This window comes from Drosophila yakuba, chromosome 3R (genome assembly GCF_016746365.2).
Source record: "Drosophila yakuba strain Tai18E2 chromosome 3R, Prin_Dyak_Tai18E2_2.1, whole genome shotgun sequence".
Lineage (NCBI taxonomy): Eukaryota > Metazoa > Arthropoda > Insecta > Diptera > Drosophilidae > Drosophila > Drosophila yakuba.
Window position 1 is genome coordinate 6,440,669 of NC_052530.2, and position 13,432 is coordinate 6,454,100.

Consider the following 13,432-nt stretch of genomic DNA (forward strand, 5'->3'; position numbering starts at 1 on the left):
CGCCCGCTCTAACGCCCACAAACCGCCCAAAGCTGCCACGCCCACACTTTTGAAAAATGTTTTGATATTTTTTCATTTTTGTATTAGTCTTGTAAATTTCTATCGATTTGCAAAAAAACTTTTTTCCACGCCCACCCTAACGCCCACAAATTGCCAAAAACTGTCAGTGTTTAAGACTCTCTCTCGCACTTCCACTACCTGAGTAACGGGTATCAGATAATCGGGGAACTCGACTATAGCGTTCTCTCTTGTTTATTTTGTTTACGTAAATATAGGTAAAATTTCGGTTTAAACAGCAAACAAAGCTCTCTTCATTTGAGAGTTATTAAAATAAATTACATAACAATATAGCAAAAACAAGAGAGAACGCTATAGTCGAGTTCCCCGACCATCTGATACCCGTTACTCAGCTAGCGGAAGGGAGAAGGAGGGTCTTAAACACAGTTTTTAGCGGTTTGTAGGCGTTATAGTGGGCGTGGCAGAAAGTTTTTTGGCAAATCGATAGAAATTTACAAGACCAATACAAAAATGAAAAAATATCAAAACATTTTTCAAAAGTGTGGGCGTGGCAGTTTTTGGCGGTTTGTGGGCGTTAGAGTGGGCGTGGCAACATGAATCGACAAACTTGCGCTGCGTCTATGTCTCTGGAGTCTGTATGCTTACTCTCAACTTTCTAACTTGTGTAGTTCCTGAGATCACAGCGTTCATACGGACGGACAGACAGACGGACGGACAGACGGACATTGTCATATCGACTCGGCTATTGATCCTGATCAAGAATATATATACTTTATATGGTCGGAAACAATTCCTTCTGCCTGTTACATACTTTTCAACGAATCTAGTATACCCTTTTACTCTACGAGTAACGGGTATAATAAACCCCACCGTTATAAAAAAAAGTAATTGCTTTGTAATGGTTCATCTCTATCCTGCGCTTTATATTCTAATTAAGTTCAGCAAAGTAAAATATTTTGTTTTATATATTAAACTGTGCAAATTTTTTCCCATTTTATGGCTGGATGTGCTGGTTAAGTTGCCATTTCAACTGCAATACCACTTCGGCGCCACCTGTAATGGTCATTTAAGGTAATAAAACTACCAGGCTAATACTCCTAGCCACGTGGGTACTTTTTAAACAGTTTCGAAATTAATTAAGTTGAGGTAGATATACCGTAAACAAGAGGAAAATCCAATTTAAAACGTAGTTTCACAATTGCATTGGCTATGCCATTTACGAAATTAGCTTAGTTGAAATAAATGTAATAGCCATTTCCAAATTATTATAGTGAGACACCAATATAAAAAGCTTTAATGGGTAAATTGAAATAAAAACCTATTAATAGTTATATGTGGTCCTTATTACTTGATTCTTGTTATGCTTATTATAATGAATGTAAAACCTAGGTTTTATAGGTATATATTGTGCAGTTTGCAAAGTTTGCACTGTTTCTTTTTAGGTTCGCAGGACTTTTTATTCATTCGCGTTCATGGAAAAGATGGTAAGTGGATTAAACTTGGGTTGGATAAACGCCGTCGAATCATGAAACTCAAATGGCAATAAAAATGAAACTATGCGTTAATTGCAATTCCCAAATGACCACACCACGAACACGAGCCACAAAATTTCCAAAATAAGCTTGACCGGGTACTTTGAAAAACGACTGTGGATGTGTGGGTGGCTGTGTGGCAATGTGTGTGTGGGCCGTGGCATAATGTAGCTAATTGCCGTTAGTTATGTTGCCACCCACAAAATTCCGCAATTAATGTATCTCCCTCTAGCGGAAAAATGTGTGTGTCGTGCGGTTAAAAGACCAGCAAATGTTCGTCCTGGAAAAACACAAAGCGCAGAAAAGAAAGCTACATGATGTTTGCTGTACTGCGGAATTCTACTCCTTTCTTCAAAACATGTAGTATTTATAATATGAAAATATGGTAATTATATAAGATTGTTTCTCACAAGTAATGCAAAGACTGTCGCATAAACTGAAAAAATTCGATTTGATATTATGCAATTAATGCCACTAATTAAAAGTAATTACTTAATCTTACAATATTGACAAAGAAAGTGTGTTAACTTTCTGAGCAAACGGGTCAAAAAAATTGCTAGTCCCGCAATTCCAGTATGAAAGTACAATTAAAGTTTCATAAAATCGTAAACTCCTTGCGATATTGGTCATCTTAACAATCGGTGTACATATAAGCCATTGTTTCTAGCCAATGGCCCTAAAACTAAGTCCATGTTTCTCTTCCCTCATCTTGTTTTCATTTTAATGTTTATACCCGTTACTCGTAGAGTAAAAGGGTATACTAGATTCGTTGAAAAGTATGTAACAGGCAGAAGGAAGCGTTTCCGACCATATAAAGTATATATATTCTTGATCAGGATCAGTAGCCGAGTCGATTTGGCCATGTCCGTCTGTCCGTCCGTATGAACGCTGTGATCTCAGGAACTACAAAAGCTAGAAAGTTGAGATTAAGCATACAGACTCCAGAGACATAGACGCAGCGCAAGTTTGTCGATTCATGTTGCCACGCCTACTCTAACGCCCACAAACTGCCACGCCCACACTTTTGAAAAATGTTTTGATATGTTTTCATTTTTGTATTGGTCTTGTAAATTTCTATCGATTTGCTAAAAAACTTTTTGCCACGCCCACTCTAACGCCCACAAACCGCCCGAAGCTGCTACGCCCACACTTTTTAAAAATGTTTTGATATTTTTTCATTTTTGTATTGGTCTTGTAAATTTCTATCTATTTGCCAAAAAACTTTCTGCCACGCCCACTATAACGCCTAGAAACCGCCAAAAACTGTGTTTAAGACTCTCCTTCTCCCTTCCACTAGCTGAGTAACGGGTATCACATAGTCGGGGAACTCGACTATAGCGTTCTCTCTTGTTTTTATTAATCACACGCAAAAAAAAAAAGAAACAGAAGAATATGCCATGTTACTAAAATGGGCTTGGCAACCCAATCTCATTAAGTCAGAAAAATATACAAATGTTATAGTAAATATTTTGGGAACAACAGTGATTCCATAGACACTGGCGTGGTCACAACAGTGGAGGAGCAAAGTGGTAATGAATCGAAACTTGACCTATTGCCAAAAGTACCGGTTACTTCTATGGAAGGACATAAAACTACAACTTGCAAATGTGGTAGAACTTGTTATGATCATTTTGCTTTTTGCTTTAATGCCCATCATTTTTACTATTGGCACAAAAGTAGCAAGATCAGTATTTCCCCCTGATATAGAAGTAGAAAAGACTCCCGGCCCGAAAAGTGTCAACACTAGTTTGTAAGTAAATATTTCATTAAAGTCAACATTTATTTGATTTTATATATATATATTTAGATTTGAGAAATTATATTTTACACCTAACAATGGGATACTTGAGCAATTAATAAATCAGCTTGCAAATATTTCCGGCATTAAAGATGTCGATGTGTATGACTCTAACACTGAACTCTATTTGAATTTGATGACCAACAAAAAAGCAATGGGGATTGCGTTCCCTAGTGAATGGCATGACATAAAATCTTGCCCGAAAGTGCTAAATATAACAATATTTATGCCGTTATCTATAAAAAGGAAAGATTTCAAATATTTCGAATCGGGCTTTTTGTTGCTTCAAGAGCGGATGTCCCAAATCTTCATATATCATAGGAATGCTGGCAAAGAGAAGATTCCACGTGTTCTGATGAATCATTTTCCATACCCCCTATATGTGCCCAATCATTATGCGCAGTCGGCAAAAGCCATGACATACCTGACCCTGACATCATTTTTTCTTCCCTGCATCACGATTGCCAAGGTATGATAAACTAACTAAGTACATTAATAAAATCCCTAAACCTTATTTTGTTGCAAAGTATGTAGTAGCTGAAAAGGAGCGCCGGCAAAAAGCTATTCTACGCGCGATGGGATTTGGTAATAGTGTTCACTGGTTCGCCTGGTATACCAAATCAATGTTGCTTTTGATACCATGCGTGATGATTATGATTATTATTTTTGCTATTGGATCGGTTTATGAATTCAGCAACCTGATTTGCCTGATCTTAATTTTTATTGTATACGTCCACTCACTAGTACTTTTTGCCTTCTTCGTAAGCTCATTTTTCTCAAAAAGTTTATCGGCTGTCGTGGCCACACTTTTGATATACTTGGCCACAGGTATTCCCTTTCTGATTGTGGGTGCGGAAGACTCTAGTGTTGCATCCCAAACGGCTGCCAGTTTTGGACTCAACTCTGCGCTGTTCTACATTTTGGCTTCCGTGGCCACAATGGAGATGCAGTCGGTGGGATTGCAATGGCACACCATGGACAGTACCGCCTCTAACGGCCATAAGCTCAGCATAGTAGCCCACATGCTAATCATGTTTGCGATCAGCTGGATCGAGCTGCTCATCTGCCTGTATGTCGAGGCGTTGCGTCCTGGTGAGTTTGAAGTGCCTCAGCCATGGAACTATCCATGCCAAAAAAGATATTGGTGTCCACACCGATATGTATCTTCAGTTTTCCACCAAGGGCCGCTTCTTCCCCTTTCAAAGAAATCATCCAATGGAAATTCACCCATAACTTCTCCATTGGGACAACCGTTTACTAATCTTGATGATCGAACACAAGAAAATTTTCAAAATGTACCCATTAACTCAAAAATTGGCGTGGAAATCAGAAGCCTTTCCAAGAATTTCGGATATCGCAATATAGTAAGAAATCTATTTTTGAATGCGCACGAAAATGAGATTACAGCTTTGGTGGGACATAAAGGTTCTGGCAAGACTACCACCATAATGATGCTCTGCGGGATTTTGCAACCCACTACGGGAACAGCTCTGATCAATGGATACGATATAGTTAGCGAACCAAAATTAGCAAAAAGTAGTTTGGGAATCTGCCCGCAGCATAGCGTTCTTTTCAAAGGAATGAGTGCAAGGGATCACATATACTTCTTTAGTCGCATAAAGGGCTACACAAAAAAAGAGGCCATGTTGGAATCGAATATCTACATCAACAAGCTTAGCTTGCTCAATTTCCAGAGGAGGGACGCTATGAAACTCTCACCAGGGAATCAGCGGCGATTGTCACTGGCCTGTGCCCTTTGTGCCGGCTCCAAGGTAATACTCTGCGACGAGCCATCCTCCGGTTTGGATGCCGTTGGCCGCCACGAGCTATGGCGATTTTTGCAGAAGGAAAAACGTGGACGCACCATCTTAGTGACAACCCAAATCTTGGAGGAGGGTGAAATCCTTGCTGACCGCATAGCTATCATGAACGATGGTCAGATTCTGTGCTTCGGCACTTTGGGATACATAAAACAATTGCAATTCGCCAGCTTTACACTCTCCTGCCAGATGGCTCCCAACAGCAAAGCGGAGAAACTGACAGACCTCATTATGCTCTATATGACCACCACTACACCGTTGTTCCGCGGATCGAATGTGAACTACAAACTGCCACGATGCAAAATGAACCGCTTCCCGGAGTTGTTCCAACAGTTGGAGAACAATAAAAAAAGTCTCGATGTCGTCAGTTTTGGAGTGAGCGATACAAGTCTGGATGGGATCTATCTCAGTCTGGATTATGGTCAGGGCTTACGCAACAGGGGCGGTGCTGATCCAGAAGATAAAGGTAAGATTACGGCTTTCTATATATACTATAGGTCTTTCAATATTCAAACTATAGGGGTCTATATTATGTACACTGTTCCCAATTTGATTTGCAGATAAAGCCGATTTTTCACTCCAAACTGAGAAGTCAGTTCGGTCGAAGGAAAGAGCAACCAGCTCACTAGTTAGGTATCAGCAGACGGTGGAGTCAAGCTCGAAATCGGAGTTCCAAAACGATTCTATCCTAAAACCGAAAGCGTCCATATACCCAATAGAAACTTGGGAACCAAAGAATCGGAGAAAAGGAAGTTGTATGGCCCAATGGCAGGCAATGATTATAAAAAAAACTAATTACATAGCGTCGCGAGCTCTCATATTTATTATTATCCTCATCATTCCACTTCTTTATGGTGTCGTAGTACTTTGGACTGCCAGCTTAGAAAAATGTACCCGTCAAACAGATATACCACCTGTGCTCCCATTGTCATTGGATTATTATAGCTATGATGACATGACCGTCTTACTCGAAATTGATAATGACTTGTACAAGAGCGCAGGAGATGCCTATGTCAAATCGGTCAAAGAGCCTGCCACCGTTCAAAGGATACGCTCAATTTTTTCGTATCTATTGAAAGCATCGCCATTAGTACGCCGGGATATTAGGCGAAAATACGTCTCTGGTGCTACTTTTAATAATTTGTCGACTGTCACAGCCTGGTTCAATAGCGATGCCTTCGAACACTCGGCACCTATAGCCATGAATTTGGTGTACAATGCCTTAGGAAAGGCAGTGCTTGGAGAAAACGATTTCAGTATTTTTGTAAACAGGGGAGATCTTCATGATTTCGTTTTTAAAGATATAATATCAAGGACAAAGCGCAGATCTAAACGACAGAATGATCCGGACTATGAAGATTATCCGGACTACGAAACTCAAGAAGATGATAATATTGTCATCAAACCAAGTACCTCCACCACACCCGCTGATAACTATGATTCTCTTTATAAACCTGGTGATGGTAATCAACTTGCTGCTCAGCTGTCTATTCTGGAAGCCTCTTCAACATTACTGAATGAAAAGGGCAAAAGAAAGCAGCTCCTCGGTTCACTTCTTATAATAACAGCATATATTGCCCTAGCTTTAAGCATTTTTTCCGTATTTGTAACAAAGGAGCGAGTGCAGTATCTAAAATTACAACAAGAAATTTACGGAGTGACCCTATCTCACTTTTGGTTAACCCACTTTCTTGGCGATCTCCTTATTTTTGCAATTTATATGGTGGCTTTAACAATTTCAATATATCACTTAACAAAGTGGTACCAAGTGTTTATAATGCTTCTACTTATTGGATTTGCTTGCTTGCCATTTGTGTACCTATGTAGTTTCTTGTTTAGACAGCCTACTTCTGCGTTTGCTGGAAACTTTACGATTTTGGTAATGACGGGTAAGTAACAAATTAGATTTTGTATAAAATAAGACAAACCAAATGGCTATTTACAATAATATAGTTCAGTCGATCTTTACAGCTCTATGTAGGGAATGTAGATTGTACATAAATTCTTTTAAAAGGCATACGCAAATCTGCAAATAAAATGCAGATTCCATTTTCAATGATATAAATAAATAATCTAAGTTGTCTTTCTCTGTAGGCGGACTGCTATTTTACATTCTCTACATGTTCAAATTACTCACGGATGTTAATTTTAGGACAGTATTTGCGATACTTCCAATGTACGTGGGTGCCTTTGGCCTATTTAAATGCCTCGCCTCGCGTGAATATTGCGACCGTGAAGTACTTCCTCCCATCGATGATCTTGATTGCAAATTCGGATCTTGTAACGTGTTCTGCGCGTGCAAACGTAAGTACTTTTATTTTACGTAATGTAAAAGAATATATTTACTTGTTTTATTGTTGACTAGCCGAAAATAATTGGATAGAGGTTTGGCTACTAATTATCCACTGCTTAGTTTGGTTTTTATTTCTTTGGTTTTCGACTTTTGGATACGAAATTGGCTACAGATTTAAGCAAAAGCAATCTAACCGGAATTGGAATATTAGTGAGAAAAATATTCGAGTTCTGGACGAGGAAAAACGTGTCAGTCAAATCCCGAAGTACGAACATGATGAGTATCCTATAATTGTGGACCAGGTTACTAAGAAATACTGCCGCACAAAAGCCGTCCAATTAGTGTCATTTGCGATAAGACCGTATGTTTTTAACTAATTAATTTCCTAAATATCTTTACAATATGAGTATAAATAGCGCCGACTGTTTTGGCCTTCTGGGGGCTCGAGGCGCTGGAAAGACATCTATTTTCCGGATGATTGCGGGCGAGACCAACATGACCAATGGAAACATCTATGTGAGAGGAAAAAGTCTTAGGGAACACAGGAAAGCTGCAAAAATGGAGGTCGGCTACTGTCCCCAGGGCGACACGGCCTTCAAATTTCTCACCGGTCGACAAGTGCTGAGGATCTATTGCCTGCTCCATGGAGTGCCGAAAAAAGACATTAAGACGGTGTCAGAGCAAATTGCCATCGAATTCGGCTTTAAGGATCAACTTGACAAGCAAATTCGGACATATAGCGGTGGGAACAGGAGAAAACTGAATATTGCCCTCGCTATCGATTGCGGATCGGTAATTTGTCTGGATGAGTCGAATGGTTATGTCGATCCAACGGCCCGAAGATTTATTTGTCAAAAATTGGAGGCTGTAAAGAAGAGCGGCAGACCCGTACTTCTGACCACCCAGAGCATGGAGGAGGCGAATGCACTGTGCTCAACAGTGGGTTTGTTAGTTTCCGGCACTATGATGTTTGTCGGGTCGTTGCAGCAACTGCGATCAGAAGTAACTAATACCATAATGATAAGGCTTAAAGTCAATGCCAGTGCGGAAGAGTAAGTACCGTGTTTCGAAAATGTATCAGGACAAACAGTTCTTAAAAATCCTAGCTGCTTGGCTAAAGAATTCGTGAATTTTCAGTTAACTAATGAATATGAATCATAATATTTATTGTTAATTTGTTTTCAGACAGAAAGGAAACATTCAGCAAGTAATGACTGATATGGAGGAACTTTTTCCATTGGCCACGTTACGGTAAGATCCAGTTAATTACTTAATGGACGATAGTAATCTAATCTTGAGTGGTATCCTATTTAAAGAGAATTCCTTGGAAACTATCTCATATATAACATAAACAATAATGTTACAACGTTGTCCAACTTATTTTACCAAATGGAAAAATTACGAGATAAAGGAAAGTTGGAGGACTATTCCATAACGCAAGTTTCCCTAAACGAAATATACAAAATACTAGATGAGGAAGACGATCCTAAGCTCATAGACCTAGACCCTACTGAAAATAGCGAAGGTTCAGATGACAAGCAAAGCCAAAGAAAAAATATAGAATCAGATACGGATACAAGAAAAGAAAAGGATGAACGGAAGAGAGTTGAAAAGGAAGATATAAATAAGCAGAAAAGTAACGAAAATAAGCAACAATTTAAGAAAAGGCCTACCACCTCATCTGAGAGTACTGATAGTGATGATATGGTAGTTAAAAAAGGCGGAAAATGAAAAAAATGGCAACAATTCATCGCGATATGAAAATCAAAATTGTTTTGTATTTTATATTTTTATATTTTTTTATATTACAAGAAATATTTATATTATATCACACCTCAACTTACATAGCTTTTAAACCAAAGAAGGGGAGCAAAGCAGTCGACCGTATTTGTATTCATTAAGGAATTTCCGCAAGTTTTACCGGTTTTTTTCCGTCATCCTTTTGGGGCTGCACTTAAGCTTTTTGGTGTGCCTGGCTGACTTCTGAGGGCAACGGTTGATTAAAATGTCAAATGCCTTGAATATTTTAAATGCCATCGCGTCAGCCCCCGGGAAAAATTTATTCGAAAATTGAGGCGCAGGCCGAAAAGCACACAAGGACCATTCGACGGGGCAATTAAGGATAAGAAGAACTCAGCTTAAACCAAGGATGAGCCCCAGAATATGAATGGCGCATACTTAATTGCCTCAGCAGGTGTTTAAGAAATGCGTATATGGGGAAGAAAACGTGGTACAATTTGTACCAATATTATTACTAAATTTGTACATATGTTTATAAAAATTGCATTTACTTTGCAAAATCAAATCAAACGTAAACTTAAAAATGACCGATTTTCTAATTGATGCCTTTTTGGTATCACACAAGTTTTTAATAAATATTGTTTTCCTTTTTCAATGCGATGTTGCCTTGTTTACCCTATGGTTATCACCTCAAGAGATAATTAAAACAAGTTACATAGATTTGATTAGTTGGATTGAAGCACTGCGTAGTCCAAAATGTTTCAGCTAAACAACTATCTTGAATTAAAGTCCTACTTTTGGCGACCATTTTGAGAAATAGCAACCGAAAGGCGAAAGTTTCCCGGTTATCAAGTGTTGGCCAAGGTAGCGTTTGCCGGAGCAAAAAACAAATTGTTGCTGGGCTGCAACCAATGGTGCTTTAGATAAAGCTGGGTAGCCAAACGACAACGATGGCAAATACTAATTTTGCAAAGCAACGCGGAAACGGCAAACTGCGAACGGCCGTACTGCGCGAGGGAAAGTAGGACGAGTTGAGTTCGCTTGCAAAACTTTCTTGAAAACAAAGTGAAAATGGGGAAAATAAAGAAAATTAAGAAAATGGTAGCCAAAAAGCAGCAACAGCGAAAGCTTAAATTAGTTAAGCGCAAAATCAAGGCGCTGACTCTTTGGCGCGGCGTAATGCTGATATATTAACTTGTTACTTGTGTGAAGTACAGAATTAATTGTAGTCAACTGAGTAACAAATAAATTGCTTAGTTCGTTTTACACAGCTTGAAGCAGTACTTTCATTCTATATTTCTTGAAAAATTGCTTCCAAAAATATTTTTTTTCTAAGACTGGCTTATGTTTGCGGCATTATTTCCCGAACTTTTTTTGCGATTTAAGTGAGCTGCCATTTTTAATAATATTTTACCATTCACTAAGTAATACTAGTAAATGTTATGTTATGGTTAATAAAAAATAAGGCAACTTTTTGTATTATCTTCTTAGATTTTTAATAGTAGTAACACATTTTCATACCCGTTACTCGTAGAGTAAAAGGGTATACTAGATTCGTTGAAAAGTATGTAACAGGCAGAAGGAAGCGTATCCGACCATATAAAGTATATATATTCTTGATCAGGATCAATAGCCGAGTCGATTTGGCCATGTCCGTCTGTCCGTCCGTCTGTCCGTCTGTCTGTCCGTATGAACGTCGAGATCTCAGGAACTACAAAAGCTAGAGTTGAGATTAGGCATACAGACTCCAGAGACATAGACGCAGCGCAAGTTTGTCGCAAGTTTGTGCTGCCACGCCCACTCTAACGCCCACAAACCGCCCAAAGCTGCAACGCCCACACTTTTGAAAAATGTTTTAATATTTTTTCATTTTTGTATTGGTCTTGTAATTTTCTACCGATTTGCAAAAAACTTTTTGCCACGCCCACTCTAACGCCCACAAACCGCCAAAAGCTGCCACGCCCACACTTTTGAAAAATGTTGTGATATTTTTTCATTTTTGTATTAGTCTTGTAAATTTCTATCTATTCGCCAAAAATCTTTTGGCCACGCCCACTCTAACGCCCACAAACCGCCAAAAACTGTCCTTCGCACTTACACTAGCTGAGTAACGGGTATCAGATAGTCAGGGAACTCGACTAAAGCGTTCTCTCTTGTTATATTTTGCCTCAAGTATAAATGTATTATGAGTTATTGTTTTACAGGAGCTTCGCAAATGGTGCACCACATATTTTTACTACCTTTCCCCTTTTCTAAGTTTTTCAATACCTGCAACTTTAAGCAACTTATACGTGTTTTCACTGCTGTTGGCATAAAATAATAAATCACAGAAAATATATGCGCCCGACACTCTTTACCTCGATTCACCTTATTTTACTGTAATGTTCGCTGCTATGAGTGAGTAGAGTGAGTATGTGTGTGTTCCGGAAACACGTCAGCATGTTATGGCAGCGGAAGCTGATATAGCTGGGATCGGGTGAGGTGGTGGCAGTCCAGCCAGGTTGCATGTAATGAGGCACTGATTGGTGCCTGAGAAATTGCCACTTGGAGAGCTCCGCTGATTATTATGCACCATTTTATACGCTCGGGCTCCAACTTGTGAGCTAAATCAAACAAGTTGACACTTGCCACGCCCTGGTTTTTAGCACGGGCGCATGCATAACTTTTGTCACTTTATGTGGATGTGCAGTTGGAAGTGGCGGTGGCGTCAAGAACTTAACCTGCATCCTGTTGCAGTTGGCAGGCAAAATGTCGTAGAGCGACCAGACGTGCACCCCTGCCTTTTGGCCCATTATGCTTTGTAACACTACTTTTCATTCTACCATTTTTCCCTCTGCTTGGGAATTTTCGCAGCTCTGTTTCTCAAGTGGCAAGCGGAGCTGTCTTTCCCACGACTGCTGCAGCATGCTGGCTGCACTTTGCATAACTTTGTTGCATACTTTTGAGCGTGTTTCGTCCCCGGATCGTGTTTCACTGCTCCCGTTGGAGCTGTTCCCCGGCCTCGCCTGTCCTATTCCACATTATGTATTATAAAAGCATTAACGTTATGCCTGACGTTTACTTAATGCTCAAATAACTCGGGAAAACTTTTCAATAATTCCTGTGAAAAACATCACGGAGGCAAGCGACCTAAGCAGGTGTGGCTTGATTAGGCTTTTATGCCTTTTGTCTGGTGCGTTTGAAAGAAATTCGTAAAGTAAGGAATTGGAAAGTAGTATGATAGTATAGTAATAAGAGAAATAACACTACAAGACATAACACTGAAAGGTTAATAACTACGCAGCTAAGCCCCTGCTAAATACAAATATATAAATGTATAAATGTATAAGTAAGAATGTACGGCACAAAGTAAAGAGAATTCCATTCTTGGAATATATTCGCTTAAAGCAGCTTTGCAGTAACTCTCCAAAGTATTATAATTTTCAATTCCGAGCAGTGGGCTACATTCTCCGCCCCTTAAAGTCCTCTTATGTGAGGAACAACAACAAAAAGTCAACATCGCAGAGTCTTATCCTTTGAGATCCCCGCCGCCCCTATAAACACGAATATCTCGCCCGTTTAAGCCCATCAAAGCTGCTGCAATTACCTTGTTAATACGCATAAAAATGCTCTAACAAGCGAGCACCAGAGACTGGAGTCCTCTTTGAACCCAGAAAGTCGGGGAATCCCCTGTGAAGAAGCTTTGCCGACAGCGACAAAACGCAATCAGATTAAAAAATAATGCAAAAAGAACCGAGTTTTCTTTTTCAGTTGCCGTAACGCACAGCCGTTTTAATCCGCTTTTAATTGCCTGAAATCCAATTGGCGACCTACATAGCAACCTGGTTCAAAGTTACTCGCATCCTCTTGCCTTTCGCCTCTGCCCAATCCCAATCTCAATCCCGCACACCCACAATCCATAGCCCGTAAAATGGACAAGCAATTAGTACAGTAAAAAAACAGAAAAACTAGTTTGTTGAACTGGGCTGAAGGGGTCAAATAAAAACTTATTTCCGCAGTCCAGCTTAAAGGTGGCAAATTCAAAACGCAGGCAACGAAGAGAGTTTCATTCAACCCCTAATGATTAAATTGCCCTGGCCACAAATGTTTTATTTGATTTGCTAATTTACTAAATAAAATGAAGGAAGAACTTCCTTTGGCAGTTGCATTTTTAATTGTTTCCTAGCTGCAGAATACTTTGAGTAAATTCTTTAAAATATATTCGACAGACAGCTGTCAAAAATACAAAAAT

At 39.4% G+C, this 13,432-nt stretch overlaps 2 protein-coding genes across 4 annotated transcripts in view; one reads left to right on the top strand and one right to left on the bottom strand.

The window, feature by feature from the left end:
• The window catches only part of LOC6535750 (heparan-sulfate 6-O-sulfotransferase 3-B), an 84,867-nt gene that overhangs the window by 42,718 nt on the left and 28,717 nt on the right, over positions 1 to 13,432 (bottom strand). The window lies entirely within an intron of this gene.
• LOC6535752 (phospholipid-transporting ATPase ABCA3) lies at positions 2,964 to 9,228 on the top strand. The gene is made up of 9 exons (XM_002096339.4): positions 2,964 to 3,300; positions 3,358 to 3,817; positions 3,876 to 5,634; positions 5,729 to 7,057; positions 7,263 to 7,472; positions 7,534 to 7,822; positions 7,878 to 8,513; positions 8,647 to 8,712; positions 8,778 to 9,228. The coding sequence occupies exons 1-9, from the start codon at positions 3,083 to 3,085 to the stop codon at positions 9,190 to 9,192; spliced, it is 5,382 nt and encodes a 1,793-aa protein (XP_002096375.3). The 5' UTR covers positions 2,964 to 3,082; the 3' UTR covers positions 9,193 to 9,228.

Coding starts and splice junctions, on each gene's coding strand:
- LOC6535752 (XM_002096339.4), top strand. CDS start 3,083: ATGAATCGAAACTTGACCTATTGCCAAAAGTACCGGTTACTTCTATGG. Junction 7,058..7,262: donor TACGATTTTGGTAATGACGG/GTAAGTAACAAA, acceptor CTTTCTCTGTAG/GCGGACTGCTATTTTACATT. Junction 8,713..8,777: donor TTTCCATTGGCCACGTTACG/GTAAGATCCAGT, acceptor TCCTATTTAAAG/AGAATTCCTTGGAAACTATC.